Source organism: Thamnophis elegans, chromosome 9, assembly GCF_009769535.1.
Source record: "Thamnophis elegans isolate rThaEle1 chromosome 9, rThaEle1.pri, whole genome shotgun sequence".
Taxonomy (NCBI): Eukaryota; Metazoa; Chordata; class Lepidosauria; order Squamata; family Colubridae; genus Thamnophis; species Thamnophis elegans.
In genome coordinates, this window is record NC_045549.1 from 65,852,310 (window position 1) to 65,875,675 (window position 23,366).

A 23,366-nucleotide genomic window follows, 5' to 3' on the forward strand; every position below is an offset into this window, starting at 1 on the left:
AGAGAGAAAGGGAAGGGTCTCGACCGCCAGCAGATCCCCCAGCCCCCGCTTTTACACGAGGCACCCAGCCTCGGTGCCTTTCGGGGGAGGGAGGGGTGTTCAGACAAAGCAATGCAGCTCCAGAGGCGGGGAGGGGTTGGGAGACCAAGCGAGAAAAGTCGCCCCTTCTTTTTTTCTTTTTATCTCCCACCCGCCTCGACGCTGCTCGAGTCAGCCGGGGAAATGAACAAGGGGAAACGATGGAGGGGAAGCGGGGTGGGAATAGGGGAGACGTCAGCGGGTCTCTCCAAGGCATGACAGTACAGGCACAGAGAGGGGAAGGATCCCCCCACCCCACCCGCTCCGCCAGCCTCCGCAAGGCTGGCTCTCTTTAATCCTGTCGGGAGCAGCGCTGTCACTACTACTACAGTCTTACTACAGCCTTCCCCACCCCCGTCTCCATCACGGACGCCGACGCCTTTCTCCCGGGATGCAGAACGAGGGTCTTTCCCCCCCCCCCCAGCAGCCCCCATATCCATCCATCCCTTCTCAGCTTGGCTTCCCCGGGCAAAAGTCGGGCGGAAAAAACACCCCTTCCTCGGAAGGCGGAGGAGGTCGGGCGACGCGGAGCGCCCGGCTGGCAAACTTCTGCTTCCCCCCCCCCCGGCGGCGAAGGGGGCTTGGGGCAAAGCGAGGGCAGGCGGGGTGGATCCTTGGCCAAAGCTCGGGTCCCCCCGCGGTTAGCTTACCTGGTTGGAGAGCCTTGGCTTGGCGGACGGGAAATCGCTTGCCGGGCTTGCGATGGATCCAATGAGCAGCGGAGGAGGAGGAGCAGCCGCCCAGCCCGCTCTTCTCAAGCAGCCTCCATTGAGCTCCGCGCTGCTGCCACACCATGGCAAGGCGAGCGAATTCGAGACCCGCCAGCGATCACATGCTCCCTTCCTGCAACCGGGCAGCCTCGAGTCGGGGAGGGAGGGAGGAGGAGGAGGAGGGAGGGAGAAGGAAAACGGGAGAAGCCTCGCCAGGGGTCCAATCCAGCGGCCTGCGGGGTTTGAAAAAGGTCCTCCTCCTCCTCCTCTCCCCCCCCCCCCCCGTCCCATAACTTTCATTCAAGATTCACCTGGCACAGCCGATGGGAATAAAATAAGCCAATGTGGCATCCTCATTGACTTCCTTACATCCATTCATTCATTCATCCATCTATTCATTCATTCACATATTTTGTTTGTCAAACACCTGCGAGATAAGTATAAAGATGGACATGAACACAGGAAATGGGGACAGCAGGACAAGGACGGGGACAGCAGGACAAGGACGGTGGGTAGGCACGTTGGTGGGCTTATGCACACCCCCTTTACGGACCTCTTAGGAATGGGGTGAGGTCCACGCTAGAGAGTTTGAGGTTGAAGCCGTGGGGTCTTGAGGATGTAACAACGGAGGCTGGTAGAGCACGTTGGTGGGCTTATGCACACCCCCTTTACGGACCTCTTAGGAATGGGGTGAGGTCCATGCTAGAGAGTTTGAGGTTGAAGCCGTAGGGTCTTGAGGATGTAACAACGGAGCCTGGTAGAGCAGTCCAGGCGTTGACCACTCTGTTGCTGAAGCCATATTTTCCACAATCGAGTTTGGAGTGGCTTACCTTGAGTTTGTATCTATTGTTTGCCCGTCTATTATTGAGTTCGAAGCTGAAATAGTCGTTGACAGGTAGGACGTTGTAGCAGACAACTGTAGGCAGCGTAGTTGTCCAATGCCAAAATTTCAAGCCTGGTGGCATAAGGTATTGTGAGCAGAGCAATAGCAATAGCAATAGCAGTAGACTTATATACCGCTTCATAGGGCTTTCAGCCCTCTCTAAGCGGTTTACAGAGTCAGCATATTGCCCCCAACAATCTGGGTCCTCATTTTACCCACCTCGGAAGGATGGAAGGCTGAGTCAACCCTGAGCCGGTGAGATTTGAACCGCTGACCTGCTGATCTAGCAGTAGCCTGCAGTGCTGCATTTAACCACTGCGCCACCTTGGCTCAGAGGAGTGGAGGATTCTTCTCGTGAAATACCTCTGCACTCACTCAATTGTATTAATATCCGATATACAATTTGGGTGAAAGGGGGCTTCACTACTTAAGGCCCTATGAAGATCAGAGCCTGGTGGGAACAGGCGGTGTCTTCCCTCCCAAAGTGACCTGACTTTAATAGAAGTATTCCCTAGCATCCTAAATTAGGTTGCAGTATTCCCAAAGGGTTTTTCCCGCTGTGCCTTCTGCTCCCTCTGGAGTTTAAAGATGAGCATAGATCTGTCTATGGAGATTCTCCGTCATCCAGGTCGGGGTTGTCTCAAAGGTGTTGTTTATTTTTTTCAAAAGGCAACTGGATTTTGTTTTTCCTAGAAGACGTTTTTTGCGTCTCATCCAAGAAGCTTCTTCAGTTCTGGTGGTGGTCTGCAAAGAATATAAATCCTTCCATCCTCCACCATTCAGTCGGAACCGAAGAAGCTTCTTGGATGAGAAGCAAAAAAGTCTTCAAGGAAAATCAGTGAGGACCTGGATGCTGGCTAGAAGTTCAACAATCCTACTGCAACATCCACCAAGCCATGAAAGTAGTATGGAAAGTTAGGCAAAGGAGAGTCACGGATAGATCCAAGTTCCAATTCAAGAAAATGAAAGCAAAATCAAAGGAACAGAAAACAAAAGGATATACAAATCTAAAACGGCAGAATGCAAAACAGTAGATTATACAACCAGTGAGTAAACCTTGTTTGTGTCTGACAGAATAGATCACAAGTTAAAATAGGCAGTAAATATTTCAAACTAAATTGAGCAAAAGAGCTTCAAGATATAAGAATTTAGCAATAAAAACAAAAAATGTTCTTTGTACAGAAATCTTTATTGGGTAATACTGCCTTTTGAAAAAAAAGCACCTTTAGGATTATCCCATGAGCTGAATGACTGAGAATCTCCGTAGACACCTTTGGGATTAGCATAAACCCAGTCCTACAGTTTGGTATCAAACACAATTCTAAAGAGGCATTTGGGGGAGTCAATTCCACTTGATGTTCATCAGCTACTTTGCAGGTTTTGGAGGCTTAAATGAGCTTGCATGGCAATGCTGGGCAGCTTTACTAGCTTCTGAATCAAATGTAACTTGTGGGAATGGGCTCTCTGGTATTTTGGAAGTAGTGTCAGCGGGAAACGGTCTACAGGAAAAAGTACCACATTTTAAATGGGTTAAAACAACCTCATTAAAAATTATTTAGCAACTTAGGTAAAGCCATGGAGATCTGAGAAAATGAGATACAATATGGAGAGAAGTAAAATTTCTGCCTAGGCGAAATAGTTCCGAGAAAATGAATTCGCCATGAAAGAAAACAATAAATCAATTGGGAAAATATTTTCTGCACAACCTCTTATTTTCCAAAAAGCAAGCTTGTTATTTGTACTAATTCTAGAATATTATGGGTTTAAGGTGGGAGCTTTGCATAAGATAAGATTTTGACAAAATTACCTTTGAAGATATAAGACAGATGTGATGTTGGGTTCCACCACAAATGCGCGCACAACAAAAGCGCGCCTGACTAAACCGCGGTGTTTAAGCGCGGTGACAAAACCGTGCGACGAATGAGTGACTAATTAGCCCTAAAGCGCGCCGACAGAAGCGCGCTGTAACGTAACCCTCAACCTAACCCTCAACCTAACCCTAAACCTAACTGTAAATCTTACCTTAAATGAAATCGCACTTCTGTCGGCGCGCTTTTGAAATCGCGGTTTTAGCGCCGCGGTGTTGTCGGCGCGCTTATGACGTTCGCGCTTTTGACGGGTCACGGTGATGTTGATGCAAATGTACAAAACAAATTAAACTGAATGTATTCCAAATAGAACCACACGGCACAATTATGGATAGAATCATGGCACATATAAAACAGAGGAAGCTCAGTGGTCCAACGTAGCACATATTGTGAAAGTTAATTAAATATTTAAAACTAACTAGAGGTATAGTACCTCAATAGCTAACATATAAGATGTTCTTCTCGGGAAGAAGAAATGGCAAATTAAAGATGGCTCTGCCAGCAAAGCTGACAATCACCGCAAAGAAGGAAGAGCCAGTGGGAGGACAGGTTCTTTGAAGTTTGGAAAAGGTGGAGGAAAAGGTGGGAGGTCAACCACATATGCTCCAAACACATTTCTTCTTTACCAAGAAACTGCAAGGCAGCAGATCCTGGCAGGTTTTGAGAATTGGGAGACGATGGGAATAGTTGCCTTTGTCACAACTGTGGTTGGCATCTTTTAAAGGGTGCGGCGCTCTCAAACTTCCTTTTATAATGACATTCAGAAATATCACTCCACATGATTCATTAGGGCTCACACAACAGTTTTAATCCACATTAATAAAGTAATGGAAAAGTACAAAGATAATGAAAATGTAAAACTGATTTCATTGATGCCAGATGCCTTGCTTGTTGTCTTCTGTGTGAAGGCAAAGCCACATACCTAATCCGTTCTGTTGTCTAACTCTCCAAAACCTTCAAAAACATTTTTTTTTCTTCTTCAGCAACCAAGACACAATGAACAGTAGCATTTTGGTTATCTTTCATCAACCTCCACTCTACAGAGGAACTCCCAACATTAAACAGAAGTATTATATCTAGGCTATACAAAGCCCTGACACACCAATGCATGATATTTATGCATGATAGTCATATTTATCAATGACTATTAGTCATAATATATAAGAGTGTCTATACTGAACTTATATAAATTGCCAGGCCATTCTGTCTTTTATAAGGTCCTTTGAAGGGAAGCTTTTCCAAGGAAAGGATCCAGTCTTCCATACTCCTTTATCTTAGTGACAGCAATACTCAGGATTTTCACTGAGCTCCAGATAAATCAGCAATTTAGAACATGAAATTATTTTCTTTTCTTAAATACTTCCTCATCCGCTGGATTTGGTCAGACAGGAATATTCACAGCGTGGGAGTTCAATTTGTCCAAACTTCCAGAATACCATGGAAGCCCTTCTGTCAGACCTCACCTGGTATGTGACCTTGCCTTTGCACAGAACTTGCAATTTCTTTCAACAATCTTCCTTTCACACGACTTCTGAAACCACAGACCAGACTCGAGCAGAGTTTAAAGTGGCTCAGCAGTTGTGCCTGCCATTCAGGAATGGTACTTTAGAAGGAAATACCACCACAGATCTGAAATGGTATAGACCAGGGGTAGTCAACCTTTTTATACCTACCGCCCACTTTTGTAACTCTCTTAGTAGTAAAATTTTCTAACCGCCCCCCAGTTCCACAATAATGGTGATTTATAACGTAGGGAAGTCAATAAAATTCAAAAAAAGGAAAGTGCTTCAGAATCGGACAAAACCCCTACCACCCACCATGAAAGCTGGAACGCCCACAAGTGGGCAGTAGGGACCAGGTTGACTACCACTGGTATAGATAATCATTTATCTGAACTGGCATAAGGTTTCCTGCTCAAGGAGAGGGTTGGACTAGAAGACCTCCAAGGTCCCTTCCAACTTTATTATTCTATGTTCTGTGTTCTATCAAAGGAAGGAGTCTTCAAAGAATTGCTGGTAAACTCCCTCAGAGTCAATCCAATCAGTGGCTACTGCTAATGCGCTTAAACATGTCATTCCTTGAAAGATAAGAGGTGGCACAGAGTCAAAAGAGTATCAACAATTAAAAATTACCTAACCATCAAATTGTTTAACTCCAAGGACCTGAATCAGTGGTGGGATTCAAAAAATTTTACTACCGATTCTGTGGATGTGGCTTGGTGGGCGTGGCTTAGTGGGCATGGCAGGGGAAGGATACTGTAAAATCCCCATTCCCTCCCGATCAGCTGGGACTCAGGAGGCAGAGAATAGATGGGGACGGGCCCAGTCAGAGGTGGTATTTACTGGTTCTCCCAACTACTCAAAATTTCCGCTACCGGTTCTCCCGAACTGGTCAGAACCTGCTGAATAGCACCTCATTTTAAAGATTACATTAACAGAATCTTGCAAGGCTGAAAGTGTTTTTCTCTCTCTTCTCCCATCCCACTTGCAGAGCAAACCAGGGTCTCTTCTGAGCCTATTGCCCCACCCACATTCTTAGAATAGAATAACAAGAGTAGGAAGGGACATTGGAGGTCTTCTAGTCCAACCCCCTGCCTAGACAGGAAACCCACAGCACTTCAGACAAATGGTTATCCAACATCATCTTAGAAACTTCCAGTGTTGGGGCAGTCACAACTTCTGGAGGCAAGTTGTTCCACTGATTAATTGTTCTGTCAGGAAATTTCTTCTCAGTTCTAAGTTGCTTCTCTCCTTGATTAGTTTCCACCCATTGCTTCTTGTCCTGCCTTCAGGTGCTTTGGAGAATAGCTTGACTCCCTCTTCTTTGTGGCAACCCCTGAGATATTGGAAGACTGCTATCATATCTCCTCTAGTCCTTCTTTTCATTAAACTAGACATACCCAGTTCCTGTAACCGTTCTTCATGTTTTAGCCTCCAGTCCCCTAATCATCTTTGCTGCTCTTCTCTGCACTTTCTTTTTTACACCGTGGCAATCAAAGCTGGATGCAGCATTTCAAGTGTGGCCTTACCAAGGCATTATAAAGTGGTATTAACATTTGTCTTGGGCTAAGTTGTCTTTTATTTGACCTTGGTTTTATCTCATTGTCCTGTCTCCCAAAGTCATTCCCATATTATACAGTAGGCGGTAGGTAATCTTTTTTTAAAAGAGAGAGAGATAACGCTTAATTATTTTGATGAACAAGGCCAGAGGAAACTAGAAACATCTGGTTGGTGAGACCAATTTCAAGGGTTTTTTTCTTAATGGGAAAAAGTAGACGTAAAAAATTATGTTAGTTTTATATGGGATAGTTCCTCCTATTTTAACATTAGCAAAGATCACCGCTCTGCAATCATGACACAGAATGCTTTAATATGGGCCTGGATGTAGAGTTTGCCCTATAATTTGTATGGCATATTAAAAACAGTAATGATCCTTTTTTTTAAAGTTTTAAGAACAGGAGGGATGTCAAAATGATACCATGTGAATTATCAATCAGTACTCAAAACTGTATGTTTGAATTCTTCTACCAACACTGTTGTTCCAGTTTATGTATATACTTTATTATAATAAGCTTTCACTACATTTAGGAATTGAGTTGTCGTTCTCAGTTGAATGGCCTTTTCGTTCTTCTTGCCAGTGTCTATAAGGAGAACCGGAAAATATTTTTTTCTTCCAAGGATATAAATCAACCTGCAACTATTCCTTGAAAACGGAAATTGCTTTATTTAATCATAATATCATTAGTATCGTCTTCTTTAGTGATATCAAGTACATTAGTAACAACACAATCCAAAAGTAATGCTTTAAAGACAGCTATTATTATGGCATATACAGCCCAATCCAAAATTCCATGTACTTTTGGTTACAATTTATGCCCAAGAATGTTCCTCCTACTTTAATTCATGGATTTTCTTCAGTAATTAAAAATGTCTTCTTTTAATAAAATATCCAGAAACAGTCAAGTTATGCCCAAAATAGCTCTGGAGTTAAATGTTTTAGTGCTCGGTGCACATTGCTTGTTGAGGATAATATCAAGATGATACAAAGCTCTGTCAATTAAGGAATGTGCTGTATCTGGCAACTTGTTACTACATTGTGACAATAACTACAACATCATTAGTTTCCTTGCAATAAAGTTCATTCTTACCTAATTAGTTTTGTATTTTAAACTGCCTCATTTTGTCCTTAAAAGCTGGAACTCAGGTGTATCAATTCCTCAAACTTTACTTCAAAACTTTAAAGAAAGGAACAACATTGCTAAATGACTCTAAGACGACATGATATTAACATTATTTATACTATCATATTAATGTATATAAATTTGCTTTTTAATATAAAATCATTTTTAAAATTCAGAGATACTTCATTTTAGAGATACATTTAAAAGGCACCTTTTAACTAATGATGTAACATTTTACTCAGTTTAAAGGACATTATTAAATTAAACGTTTCATTATTATACATACATACACACATTTTATAAATTACTGGTATGAAAACAATCTGAATAATAGATATTAAGTCATGATTAAAGGACTTTTCTTCTTCTATATTTGTCTGCTTTGCAGTCAATAGCAACTATAGACTATAGCTGATCTAACTGAAACCAAATAATCTTGAAAGAAGAGATAACAAACCACACTATGACCACCAATTCAGATGTTTAGTCTTAATCTGCAGGGCAAACCTATCAGAATTATTAAAAACCATCCTAGCCTATGTGTGATAGCAAAATGTTGCAAAGTTTGATTTACACACTAAGTGCTCCCACACAGCTTGTTGTTGTTTCAAGTGTTAATGATTTAACATTTTAGAGGTAGAATTCATGTCAACGCTGACAGTGAGTCCAAACATGGAAACATCCCATTATTGTTCTGCTTTAAAGTAACTGATTAATCCTTGAAGCCCACATTTCTAAGAAGAAAGAAAATGGAATGATTATATTGAAAACATGCCGATTTAAGAATTAATAATCTTAGAATATTGTGTTTTTTAGAATGTATACTATGTGCCTCAAATTAGAACATGTCAGATTAGAAGTATCTTCAAAATAGCCCATACTCACATGATTTTAATTATACAAAAGCACCCGCTAGGTATTAATTATCTACCTGCCCTCATCTCTCCCACATTAAAAATGGTAACTATAAGATTCAGAGCTTAACTTTCTAAAAGTACATTGTCTCTGGGGAAAAACCCAAAATACAGATCGAAGGTCACATTTAATTTTGAAATATTATTGTAAATTAAGCATATGCCTAAAACCAAAGGACTAAGCTACTGATTTAATTACTTACTTTTCTGTTCGTTCTGTTGTTATTGAAAATGCCCCCTCTGGAGAAGGTGATGGGGATCGCAAAGTTGAGCTAAGTGGTGATGAAGCAGGAAAAGTAGTGGTGGTGTAGCCAAGCCTTCGCATCTCTTGAATGGCCCGTTCCCTACCAAGTAGAAAATTACAACTGAACTCAAGTTGCACTTCCAAATACACTATATTGCCAAAAGTATTCGCTCACCTGCCTTTACTCGCATATGAACTTACTGTGACCTCCAATTCCTAATCCATAGGGTTCAATATGATGTCGGTCCACCCTTTGCAGCTATAACAGCTTCAACTCTTCTGGGAAGGCTGTCCACAAAGTTCAGGAATGTGTTTATGGGAATTTTTGACCATTCTTCCAGAAGCGCATTTGTGAGGTCACACACTGATGTTGGACAAGTTTACGTGGCCTACCACTTCGTGGCTGAGTTGCTGTCGTTCCCAAACACTTCCACATTCTTATAATACAGCTGACAGTTGACTGTGGAATATTTAGGAGTGAGGAAATTTCAAGTCTGGATTTGTTGCACAGGTGGCATCCTATCACAGTTCCACGCTGGAAGTCACTGAGCTCCTGAGAGCGACCCATTCTTTCACAAATGTTTGTAAAAACAGTCTGCATGCCTAGGTACTTGATTTTATACACCTGTGGCCATGGAAGTGATTGGAACACCTGATTCTGATTATTTGGATGGATGAGCAAATACTTTTGTCAATATAGTGTATTTTCTCATGCAGAAAATGATTCACCATTTTTCTAGACAATAAATTGGAATCACTTTTTTAAAAAATTTTCTTTGCTAGCTGTTAAGAATTTTGTTTAGTCAGAATTTGCTTTCCAGTAACTCTAGATCACGGATGTCAAACTCGCGGTGTCACATTGCTGTCACATGACGCTTTGTGAGTTTTCCCCTTCACGGAGCTGGGGTGGGCATGGCCTGTTACGTAACGCATCTAGCCAGCGAGCCGCCTGTTCAGTGACAGTTTGAAGTTACAACTGCTCTGAAACAAATGACAACTTTTCACACTTACGACCATCTCAATGGTCACATGATCAAAATTCAGAAGCTTGGCAACTGGTTCATATTTATGATGACGCAGTGTTGCCGGGTCATGTGATCTCCTTATGCGACCTTCTGACCAGCAAAATCAAGCGGGAAGCCACAGTCATTGGTGTTGCTAACTTAACAAATGCAGTGATTCACTTAACAACTGTGTCAAGAAAGGTTGTAAAATGAGACAAAGTGCACTTAACAACTGTCTTGCTTAGCAATGGAAATTTTGGACTTAACTGTCATAACTTGAGAACTACCTGTTGATTTTAGGTGGTACAGATATTAGTTGAAGAGAGCTTAGTAAGGAAAATCTGGTTTCCAGTCAACATTTTTAATTGAATTATAAAATACAAAATGCAGAGTAAATAAAAAAGCAGGGGGGGGAGGAAAGGAGAAATGAGGAAAGATAAGAAAGAGAAGCATTGACTTCTGACTCTCTGTTACACTAAAATAAGGCATTAACATCAAATCACAACTTTTTGCTTTTTCATAATAATATGAACAAGCCATTTCTATAAAGGTCTATCAGTCTAATTGGTAAAACCCAAAGTCAAATTTTCATTCTTTTCCACATCAAGCACCAAGTTTCCATGTGGAAACAAAAGTACTTATGTTAATTTTTTAAATCAAAGTAGTCAATTTTGCCATTTCAGCCAACTCCATCAACTTCCAGGATAGATCTGATTTCAAAGTGAAGTGATTTTTTCCCCCTCCTGGCTACGACAACAGGATTGTTATAAAGGCGTTGTAAGCAGAAAGCTGGTAAACTTTAGCTCTCCTATATTCATTGCTTGGCTGGGGGATGTGCCTAAATGTCTTTTAAATGTCCCTGTCTTTCTCCTTCCTTGTGAACCTGAAAAATACTAAATGAAGGGAGGAGGAAGCAACAAGCATCATTCCTTGCAGTAAATCTAAAAACGATCCTCAGCAGATAGCCCTAAAAGTGCCCTCCTGCCAGCCTGTTAATCAGCTACGTGCAGAAAACCAGCAAATAGTTGGTTTTCGGATGCTATTTGCCCTGGCAAACTATTTGATTACTGTGAGGAAGCCTTGTTCAATCTAAGCAACAAATAATTGATCACAGGTTTTTTTTCCCATTTTAAGGGCTTTTTTTTAAAAAAAACATATCATTTCCACAGATGCTTAACTGAAAGGTCTTGTGGTATTTACTGATAGACATTAGTTTATTTTAATGGTAATATTTAATGTAACAATTTTGAAATGTGAAAATGAAAATGAATTATTAAACTAGTTTTAAAATTTCTGTGCAACACTATAAAGCATGCTTTTCTGATTTCCTCCTTAAATGGGAGTCAGAACAGTTGCCTTTTTAATAAAGCTAATTCACATACCGTTCAAATTGCTCTGTTGTCAGCTGTCTTCTCACAATATCATAATCAGTCTGCAGCTGTGCAAGTTTATTTCGCAGTACAGAAACTTCTCTAGTAAGACTTGTTCTAAAAATATTTTAAGACAAAGAGAAAAATATCTATTACACGTTCACAGATGGCATTGTACCAAAACTTTAAAAATAGCTGCAAACAGATAAACAGAGACCTAGAAATTAAGAAAATATACCTATATTTGTGCATACACATACAAAAAGTTCTTAAAATAAAGAAACCAACAATTTACCACAAAACAATCTACTTAAGATGTGTATATTTGGAAATGCATTCACCTAAAACTTAAAACAATGCATCCACTTGACATATGGCTGACAGAATTTCTTCGGTATTGCAATCTTTGAATTTCCAAGGGGCCATAATGAATGAGATACTTGCATATGAATAGGCAGGACTATATGTATTTGTAGTGACAATTGTAATAATCTAAAACAGTATTTTTCAAACTTGGCAACTTTAAGGTGTGTGGACTTCTGCTCCCAGAATTCACAAGTCATCCTGACTAAGGAATTCTGGGAGTTGAAGTTCACACATTGTCAAGTTGCTAAATTTCAAAAACACTGATTTAAATGGTTTTCCACCACTGCAGCCTGAAGAATACAGATTGACGTATGTTGCTTTTAGCATATTATACTTTATATCTTATAAAGGGCACATGCAAGATAAGACATTAACCATACTTTCATGAAAGAAACACATAAACCAGAAATGAGTAATTTCATCTTTCAATGCAAGTTAGGCAAATTGCAATTCCAGGGGAAATATTTGAAGCCCGTTGTTCTTACAAAACCCTTCACACATTGCTAATTAGAAAATCTGGATTTCATTATGTAAAAATATTATTATTATTATTATTATTATTATTATTATTATTTATTAATATTTTCAAGAATGGAGACATTTTTTGCGTTAAATTACAAACAGCTGAAAGAAAAATATTGTAAAACGGGTCATTTTATACTTTTCAACATACAATTTACTCTCCGAGAGCGATAACTTGTCTTTGAGCATTGTATCTCTGAATCTTTTTCATGGGTTATCAAATGGTTCTGAAAATCGTTGTCTCTGCTGGTAGACAAGAGGGTTTCCAGGTTTTGTATTGTAACTCGTTCACTTGACAGTTGCTTTTTCAACAGCTCCGTTTCTGACTTTGAATTTTCAAATTCGGACACAATCTAGAGCATAAAAAGAATTGATTTAATAAATAACCTCACAGTAGCTAAGTTAGCCCACAGTTTCTATCCTCCTCTCCATTAAGCCCCTTCCGTATTCCACCTGCTTCTTCTCCCATCTCTCCAGGGAAGCTTTTCAAGCCACAGTGGCTTGAAGATTTTTTTTTTTAACTTTAGAGTATATATCTATTTATTTTACTGTCAACATGTTACCATTTTTCTCTTTTACCCTCTCTAATTCCAGAGATTTGGATGTTAATTGACGTGAGAGCAGATCTTTGCCAGATTCCAGTTTGAGACATAAATCTCTAACGGCAGCCACATCGTGATTCATTGAAGATTTTTCTTCTTTTTCACGCCTGAGAATTTCTTCCAGCTTGGCCATATTTTTTGCCATTGAAGAAATTTGCGACTCATACGTTGATGTGCAATGATGTGCTGCGTGAAAGACAAAAGTAACTCTTTTACAAGCACGGACTTCTATTATATTTTCCTATTTGCACTCAGTTATTCCGAAACAAAACAAACAAAATCCATATCAACTTGAAGTATTTTTTTCCTTCCAAAATACATTTACAACTATTTGCAAGACTTAACAAGTAGTGGGAAAGAGCGGGCATAAATCTGGAATTAGTTTTCCCCTTGAGACCATACAGATGATTAATGCATCTGCTCCTTGTACAAATTTCTAATTAATGTCAAGGTATTTGATTAAGAAAAGCACAATAAAATGGTCTAGGAAGCTATAATTTATAATTACCTCTTGAATTTCTTTTCCAATAATTCTACTCTTTCTCTAAGGTGTCTTCGTTCAGTATCATTGAAAGGAGCTCTAATCGCACAGAGCTGTTTTGTCCCTCCGCTTGATGGGCCTTTACTTCCCATTCTTCGGCTTGGCTGTGAAGCATCTGGAACTTCTCCCTAATTCTTTATTTTCTCTTTCCTAGTTTAAGAGAAAATATATCCACTGAGCAATAAAGCACTGAAACAAAAGTCTCAGCTACTATTGGCCTCTCTTCTGTTTAGACATGGTCAGCAACTTGTTCCACTGAAGAAACCTGAATAGCATATTTTCAATATGAGATAACTTCAAGATTAAAGGATTATACTGTTACATGTAACACTTTAAAGATTTGAGGCAGATATGATATCAATTGATCATTACATGTAAAATGTAACACCTTGTATCAATTTTTCTATACTGATTTTACAATAAATAATTTGGATTTTTCAATGTTGTCTAGGTGTATGTATAAAAAGCAAGGAGATCAGCCTGGCAATCAAATGTAATTTAGTCAACTCTTTGTGTTTCCCTATGGTTGTGAAAGTTGGAGCTAAAAAAAGCAAGACAGGAAGAAAATTGACTTGTCTGAACTGTGGGTGCTAGAGAAGGATCTTGTCTATCCAGCAAAGATGACTAACAAGCAAGTCCTGGAGCACATAATACATGTCCTGGAAGGCACAAATCACAAACAGTGTCTCATTTATTTTGGCCATGTCTTGTGGGGAAATTCACTGACAAGCAATTATGTTGGAAGAGTTCATGGTAAAAGGAAACCAGGCCACCAAAGAACATGGTAACTGGACACCATCAAAGCTGACACCAGCCAGAGCAGAGAACAACTCAAAGAAGTGCAAGATCAGAAGATATGGAGAAACCTGGCTCATAGAATCACCAAGGATCGGACACAACTGAATGGATAACATCATCATCATCTGTATGTATGTACACTATTCACATACTGAAGGTTCTAAATACAACAAATCTCGACATCTACATATCTAGATATATCTACCTGTACGTGTGTATCAATGACTCAATAATAGTTGTGCATTTGTGACAAAGTCCCAATTGTTTTAAATCTAATGATAATTCTAATAATACCCCTCCTAACTTTCATAGTAATGTAGAACCCGGTGAAATGTAGCTTAAATGTTATAGGGCTAAGAAAGGACACTTCCCTCAATGTTACTCTTTTCTCTTAAGAATAGATTGAAGAATTTTTCTTGTGTACTAACTTGATTACTTTTCTTCAGCTTACTTATAACATTTAAATAAGATATATTTATGTGTTGAATTTATATAGTAGTTAAAGGCACTAGGCTAGAAACCAGAAGGCCATAATTCTAGTCCTACGTTCGACATGAAGCCATGGGTGACGTTGGGCCAGGTCAGCTCTCTCAGCCATATGAAGAAAGCAATGGTAAAACACTTCCAAAAATGTTGTCAAGAAACCTGCATGGACCTTTCCATGTAGTGGCCAGGAGTCTGCAGTGGCCAATAATGACTTGAAACTCAAAACCAAATTGATTTATTAAATAATAATATTTTCATTAATTGCTCACCTTTAAGGCCATTAAACTTTCTATATGGAGACTTCAGTAATATATATGAACTCTAACTTTCAGATCTTCTTTTTCATGCAAAGTTTCTTCCAATTCAGATGAGATTATCTGTTTATATTACATACTGTTAGACATATAATTCACAAAATAAATAACCACCTGATGAAAAGCAGTACAATTAAATATGATCCCTTCCATATCAAAACTGAACTACAGAGAGACAGCTTGTAACAGCGTATAACAGTGTTATTAGTTCCTCATATTCAGATTTAAAAAAAAAAAAAAAAAGCAGCGTTCTGTCTTGTGATTTCCAACCTATGGGTAAATAATTTTCCTATGGAAGATTTGGGACAATGCCTATTTTGGCATTGATACTTGGCACTGGCAATGCCCATATTGGTATTAGCACTTGGCACTTCAAAAAATGTAATTGATACCTAATTAAATATTTCAAATGATATAATTATTCAATGTTTGTAGTACTCAGATTAAACTAGAACAGTTACTACACCATTAAAAAAAACAACCCATAAATGGGATATACATACAAGCAGGCCATTAGAGAACTTTTTCTGGAAAATTGTGAAATATGTAGCCATAATGGATTTATCTTTACCAGTACATACAAAGAACAATAACTATGAGTCTCTGATGTTTTAACTATGATAGGATAAATATTGTCGTTTGGAATAACAGTTGAAAACAATTGGGGGGAAAAACTGGAAAGGAGAATTTCCAGTCTAGCTATCACGGTTAGCTACCAAGAATACATGTTCAAGCTGGAATGCTAGTAAAAGAATGGTCAGAAGCAAAAGGCGAGGAAGGAACATGAATTCACTACAGTCACTTGATATGAGTTGTTAAGGAGATAGTCCTTGATCTATGATGTAATTGAGCCCAGAATTATAGTCTTAAGTCAAGGTGATTGTTAAGTGGGTCATTATATGATTGTTCTTGCTTTTGCAAGCTTTTTGTGGTTGTTAATGATGGCTGTGATAGTGAACACTGCAGTCATTAACTGAATCCATTAAACTCAATGGGTGTTGTTGTTTTTTTTGCTGGAAAGCATAAGTAAACATTAGAAACTAGCAAAAAAATAATAATGCTGAAAACCTGCGGTCAAGTGACCACAAGATGCTGCAAATGATTGTAAATACAAGCCAGTTTCCAAGGGCCCAAAATGTGATCATGTGACCATGAGAATCGTCTATACTGGTCTCTATTCTTCTTTATTGTGAAAGAACTAAATATCTGATCAACACTAGATACACAGTCCATAACTGCTAGGTGAAAATATGAAGAATCTTTCATTTTTTTTAAAAAAAAAAATCATTTAATCTTCAAGTTTGCTATTAAATGTTAGGAAAACCTTTTTTTAAAAATGGACTATTATTACAAACACACACCATTCCCATTGGTGTAATTTATTTGATATTTCATAATCAAATCACAAGATTGTCTCTAAATGCACCCTTTAAATATCTGGCACTCAAGCTGTAAGTAGCTTATGTAGCGTGATGTCGAACCTATGGCACGCGTGCCAGTGGTGGCACGCAGAGCCCCTTCTGTGGGCACACGCAACATCGCCAGTGCTCTTCTGGTTTTCGGTGCGCGCATGGCAGTGGCCAGCTGATCTTTGTGCGTGTTGGAGTCCCGTAAACGGAACACCAGCTGGCTGGTGTGCATGCTGGTCTTTGAGTTTTGGGGTTCCGGTGAGCGCATGCGCATGTTCCAGTTTGGGCGCTTGGTGTCGAAAAGCTTCGCCATCACTGGATATAGGCTTTACAAACTCATAAATTTAGAAACCTACAAGCAAAATACGTTTTTTTAGGAAGGTAACTGGGATATTATGTATAGTTCTATTAAAGAGCATGATATGGAATCTATAACGAAAAAAACAGGACTACGAGCAAGTAAAATGCTTACAAAAACGCTTCCCGCTCCAAAATATGGTAACAGATAGTTGTAGCTGAACAACCATAGCAAGCATTCAGTTGTTACAAGGGTGCTGAACCCAAGGGACTTATGACAATCTTCCTAGTTATGGTGTGTTCCGACCTGATCTTGATTCGGACACGTGGCAACCAGCTTGCAATTATAACATAGCAGTGTATCACAGTCACGTGATCGCCATTTGCGACCTTCAACTGCTGGCTTCCACAAGCTGGTACAAAGTAACAAATGATGACATAATCACACAGGAATAGCCTAATCACAGCAACTGAGTCTGCCACAACTGCCCTCATAGGTTGGTGTGGTCACATGAGGTCACATTTTATGACATCACCTTAGCAATGGAATTGTAAATCTCAATGATCATTAAGTGAGGACTAACCTATATTTTATTTATTTAAAAACAATGTTGACCTTGTTTGATGTTCTGAAGAGGTACATCACATCTTTTGTACATATAGTTTTTACTGGTACAAAATCAATCACAATGTGCACTATTGAATTATTTCATACCTGGTTTTCTTTCGTCATTGTGGCTAGATCATCCTGTAATCTTCTGTTTTCCTTCAGAGCCATGTCTTTCACTCTGACGGTTTCTCCAAGCTCTGAGTGTACCGCATCAAACTGGCGGTGGAGACTGGCAAGTTCACGGTCTTTCCCATTTAAGGCATCCTTTAATTGGCTAAAAAATGCGGGATTTAGAAAATCTGAATTCATCTTTTTGCAATACATATATATATACATGATGGTCATAATTTAAAAATTATAGCAATTAACTAAAATTTATGTTTGTACTGAATAGTACTAAAGATAGTTTGCATATTACCAACAAGTACAGAGCCGTTTATACCTGAATTTCTTCCGCTATGGTACAATGGCAGCATTGATAGAAGACAGATATGATGCTAAGCCTTTATTAATTTTAACCGAGTTTGTAAAATAAGCTAGCTTTGGTTCATAGTCAAGAAAGCACGGGTACTTCCCAATTAAAATGAGTCATTGTTGCTTCTTGTGACCCGACAATTGTGCGATGGACATATCCGCGCTGATGAAAGAGCGCCAATTTAAACGCGACGTCATAATCGCGACGACAAAAAAGCGACGATAAAATCGCGACATAAACGCGATGATGACAACCACAAGAGAACCTCAGCCTGGAGCCTCCTTGCCCAGGGAGAAGGTCTCACCTTGAAGACACCTGAATGTTCCCTGTGCCACGCAAGCCCTCTTAGGCACAGCCAGGGGCTCTGCTGCCTCTCTCCCCAGTTGTCTGCCCGTCCTCCAGCTTCATCCCTGTCCCTTTCAATGCCCACTGAGTCCAGAGACACAACCTGGAGCCCTTTTGGCCCTCTCCGGTGGTCAGTCCGGAGCAAAGACCCCAAAAAGTTTCTCCCCCTCTGCTTCCAAGCTCACAGCAGCCCCCATCTCCCCTTCGTCTCCAGGAGAGGCAGCTAAATCTTAATTCAAATGTTCATTGAGCATTAAAACGGGAGGAGAATCAATTCCATCACCTGTCTCTGCAAACCCAGCTGGGGGGGAGGGGCATATACACGTTCCACTGTGTTAAAGGCACAGCACATTCACCTCGCGATTTTGTCATCACGCATTTGTCGTTGCACTATTGTCGAAATCAATTAGCGATTTTGATGGCGCTCATTTGTCCGTCACGGTTTTGTCAGCGTGCTTATGTCTATCACGCATTTGTTGGTGACCCGTTGCTTCTAGCTATGCTACCCATGAAACTATGAAGCACTTTCTGGAGCCTGAAGAGTGGTAGTGTATATTCCCTGCAACTAACCAGTAGTACAAGGGGCAAGTAACAAGGATATTTTCTTTTCAGATCTTTTGACAAGAGGAAAATTGACACTCTCAAGAATGCCTCCCATACCTTGCCCTTATTTTTAAAACTGTTAATTTTCATTGAAAAAGTCTGAAAGTGAATACTTTAATTAAAGTTTTCAGAAATCTAATTAGATACCATACTAAATTAACAGTGGTTTAGCAGAATTAGAAAACAATTCAGAAAAGCTAGGAATAGCTTTACAGTGAAATGTTATATCTTCAGTGAGATTAAAGTGAATGATTATTAAAGTGGTTTGAATAAAGAAAGTATAATTGTTTCAGAAGGTAACCAGACATTTTTTAAAAAGATATAGTATAAAGTATTTTGGGTTCCCATCATCTTATCTTAAATAAGCATTACATTTAATAACTTCCCTGATATATAACACAATTGTCTAAAATAAATTAGCTAAACTACACATTTCAATTTTTTCTTTCTTATATTTTACCTCACGAAGTATGCAGTAGCTCAGTTAATTCTATAATCTTATTAAATTACCCCTGACTTTGATTTTAAAATCAATTTCAGAATAACCAAAAGTTATAATTTTATTACTTACGCTAAAGACAACTCCAACTGAGCAACTGTTTTTTGTAAGCTGAAGATAGTTTTTTCCTGTTTAAGAGATGGAGTTATGCATGTTGTGTATTTTCTTTTCCTGTAATTTTAAATCTAACATAACATTAATGAAACAAAGTAATTTGACAAACCATCCTCTCTCTATCCTAATCAAATATTTATTTCAAACTCCTACAACAAGCACACGACACTTATACATAGCATTATATAGACATATTAATAGAACTTTAATATATATTTATAGTTCTCTGCCATCCACTTATAAGCAATTTAATTCATGATTTTACAGGCAATGTAAGTGGCAAAGTTGTTAATTGTAATACTCCTAAACATTTACTACATATAATTATTGTCTTTCAAATATTCTTTTGCTTGTTTAATTTTTAATTTTCACCAATTTTCTAACAAATTGCAGAAGCCAAATTATGTCTTCAAATCTTTTGAGTGTATAGAAGCATGTATTAATAATAATCATAATTACAATGATCCAAGAAAAATGAATAAAGTTCAAAGTAAAACATGAAAATATTTGTCAAGTAGCTAGGGGAGAATGGAAGAGGGGGGAGAATGCCCTTTTTATATTATTTTTAAATAAGTTCTTGTTACCAAAGGTAATTTACATCTAACCACTTGTTATATGCGTGACCCGTCAAAACCGCGCTCAACTAAGCCACGCCCGATTAAACCGCATCGCTGACGTCTTCAACAGGGCGACAACAGCCAGCGCGGAGAAAGAAGGGCGCTTTAAATAGCGCTTTGAAAACAAGCCGATTCAACTTAAGGTAAGGGTTAGCTTTAGGGTTAGCTTTAGGGTTAGCTTTAGGGTTAGGTTAAGGGTTAGGGTTAGGATTAGGTTTAGGGTTAGGTTAAGGGTTAGATTTAGGGTTAGGTTTAGGATTAGGTTTAGGGGGGTTAGGTTTGGGTTTAGGGGTTAATTTTAGGTTTAGGTTTACAGCGTGCTTCTGTCTCCGCGCTGTTGTCGCCCTGTTGATGACGTCAGCGGCGCGGTTTAGTCCGGGCGCGGTTTAGTCGGGCGCGGTTTTGTGGTGGAACCGTTATATGTTATTTCTCACTACCTTCAAGCTAGGAAGCAAGGCATAATATCAATTGGGCAAAATTACTATGTATCTGCATCTGGGAGGACATGATAATTCTTGGCTAACTTTTTCATGTTTTGTGTCCGTATTTTCCCATGAAAGTATGGAGGTTTCTCTGCTACTTAGAACCTCTACACAGAGCTTAAAATATCCTATATAACAGAGTTCCCCCAACCTTTCCAGGTTGATGGATTGGTGCAGCCTGCGGCGGCAACAGTGGGGTGGGGTTGAGAGAATGGTTTCGCACATGGCACCACGCTTTCACAAATGCAGTTGCATGCCAACCACACGCTCACTTGCCCACCATTTTCGTGGACCGGTTCCAAATGAGCTGCACCTTTGCTCCATGGGAAGAATGGAACAGAAAGAATTTCTATTAGCCTTCCGTAAAGACTATCCTTTTACTGAGAGCTGGGAACACCCATCTATCCTCAAAGTGGGTAATTGCTGAATTCTGCTTGATATTCTCATCAATTTTATTGCTACATCAGGTGGTTCCAGCACCAAAGCTGAGATCAGATGCCATCTACTAACCAGCACCTTATCTCTGCATCAGCCATTGTAGTCATATAAGGCTACAAAGCTAACTTATGTCGTGCATGCTTTTCTTTATCAGGCAAATACAACTACCGTATTTTTCAGAGTATAAGATGCACCTTTTTCCCTCAAAGAGGGTGAAAATCTGGGTGCATCTTATACACTGAATACAGCATTTTTGACCCCCCCAAAAACCTGCCCCCCCTTTGCAAAAATGGCCGTGCATAGCCTTTAGGAGGCTTCCAGAGTGCTGCTGGGGGCTGGGGAGGAAAAAAAATGAGTTGAAAAAACAGGCCTTTTTTGCTCATTTTTGCCCCCCAGCCCCCAGGAGCACTCTATAAGCCTCCTAAGGCTACGTATACCCTTTTTTTGACAAAACCATGCCCATTTTCATGAAAAACAGGCCATTTTAGGGAGGTCTGAGAGTGCAAAAACTTTTTTTTTAATTTGCCTCTTTAAAATTTTGATGCATCTTATACTCGGAAAAATACGGCAAGTTTTTAAGAGTCCCACATAACACCTTGGGGCTAGCTTTCTCAGATTAGATGGTTGTCTTGTTCCTCTTTTTCTGTAATCCTCCTTAATATTTTTTTTTTTTTAAAGGTTGTTAAAAGAAGAGGGAGAAATTAACAGAAAAAGAGCTATAGGAAAACAAAGCGAAAAAGGCCTGTAAGCCTTTTTGAGTTAAGCAAAATGCAACTGAGAACAAACTACTCCCATAGGACAAGGGTCCCCAACCCCCAGGCGGTGGCCCACTACCAGGCAGTGGCCCATTTAGAAGCAGGCCACACAAGGCAGGCAAGCGTGCATGTGTGCAGCTCCATTTGCGGGAGCTATGCATGCTCAAGCACATACCTGCCGCGTGCATGGAACCATCCCTCTCCCTCCCTCCCTCCACCAGGCTGCCAAGCCAGAAAGATTGAGGACTGCTGCCCTAGGAGAAAGGGCAGCTAAAGTCTAATTTGCAAAATGCCTGTCTTTTGGGAAGAAATGGCCCATTCAATAAGATGTTTCTACATTGCAATAAAACTGCCATATTTGAAGGGAATCATACACGAGGAACAGTTGTTTTCTATATAAACCGTGAATTTGCTGTAGAAACAATCCCTTTGCCATTCTAGTTATCAATCATTTTACCTTAAATATCCCAAATTCTTCCTTAGTTGCATATCTAGCAAATAACATTCTTCCCTTGATACAAAAAAATACTAAGATAAAATGGTTGGGATAATCCATTTCCTATTTTGCATAAATACCTGTTAGATAAATTGTCTTCTAGATATGCAATTTTTTCAGTTTTTTCATCTATACTCTCCTGAAGGCTGTCTTTTTCCTTATCCAAGGCATTAACGGTACTTCTGAGCAGAAGAAGAGACTCATTTTGTGATGTGCTCTTAGTTTGGAGTGTAACTGAAAAGAGCAAAAAATGTTAGTTAGTTCACCTGCTTTGACCATGCAAAACTCTAAGCCCTGTAAACACACCAATATTGGTGTTATTTGTTCTGGATTCCTCTGTTCTGGATTATGAGATTGTTGTTGGTAAATTCTTTTGTTACACTCAACAAATGATTGAGGGAAGAACGGTCATCCCAATTTAACTTAAAAGTGCATTGCTTTTTACAAAACCTGAAAGCCTGAAATCAGCTATGTGACCTTGTTAAGTTAAAATCCTGGTGAAGTTTGTAAATATCTGACAGAATGACTACCATTTTTAATTTTGACCCCCCCCCCAAAAAAGTTCTATTTATTTATTTTTTACATGTATAAATGTGCCAGCTCTATGATCACTCTGGGCAATGTAAAATAAAAATACCAAGAAAATATAGGTTGTTTTTTTTTATAATCTATATAGAAAGAATTATAAAAACATAAAAACATAGATTATACAAATGGGAAGCCTCAAAATCTAGAAAAGCAATAAACACACACACACACCCCATTATATTTCAGTAACTTGTAATCTACACTGTATAATTATTAATGGCATGCTCTCTCTTTGATTAAGTGTATTAGGAGGTAGTGAAACAAATGGAATTTTTTTTTTGCTTTTTCCTTAATTAAGCTTTGGAATCTGTAATGCACATAATTAAAATTTCTGAAAATGCTAATGGAAATAGAGCAGAGGGCAGAGCAAAACAATGTATGCAACGCAGATTATATTTTGTAGATAAAGGGCACATTTCTAATCCTGATTTTATTTCATTCATACATGAGTATGGTATTCTATACAATTATTGTATGAATTGGAGCAAACTAAGCTTGATGTCATCAGTCAAATCAATAATTTTGACATGTATGAGAAACAATATTTCATGTTGTATTCTAGCTTTTTGTTTGGTATAAGAACTCCCAGAACTTTTATCCCATCCTTTATTCAAAGATAAAAACACAATAGTGTCTATAATTCCTTTGAGTATTTTGGATGTCAGCATTTGAATATTTTTTCTGATAAAGGGGCAAAAATGACATTCAAGGACTATGTTCACACTTGTAGTTGTTATACAGAGGCTTTTATATTTTAT

General features: G+C 39.1%; 1 protein-coding gene across 1 annotated transcript in view; it reads right to left on the reverse strand.

The window, feature by feature from the left end:
• Nucleotides 1–7,543: 7,543 nt before the first annotated feature.
• CEP135 (centrosomal protein 135) overlaps nucleotides 7,544–23,366 on the reverse strand; it is a 41,398-nt gene continuing 25,575 nt past the window's right edge. The window contains 13 exon segments of the mRNA XM_032223658.1: nucleotides 7,544–8,453; nucleotides 8,837–8,977; nucleotides 11,264–11,368; nucleotides 12,291–12,327; nucleotides 12,330–12,492; nucleotides 12,719–12,944; nucleotides 13,247–13,310; nucleotides 13,313–13,411; nucleotides 13,414–13,432; nucleotides 14,836–14,943; nucleotides 17,302–17,470; nucleotides 19,191–19,289; nucleotides 22,101–22,254. Of these exon segments, the coding sequence (XP_032079549.1) occupies nucleotides 8,432–8,453; nucleotides 8,837–8,977; nucleotides 11,264–11,368; nucleotides 12,291–12,327; nucleotides 12,330–12,492; nucleotides 12,719–12,944; nucleotides 13,247–13,310; nucleotides 13,313–13,411; nucleotides 13,414–13,432; nucleotides 14,836–14,943; nucleotides 17,302–17,470; nucleotides 19,191–19,289; nucleotides 22,101–22,254 (1,406 nt within the window). The 3' untranslated portion in view covers nucleotides 7,544–8,431.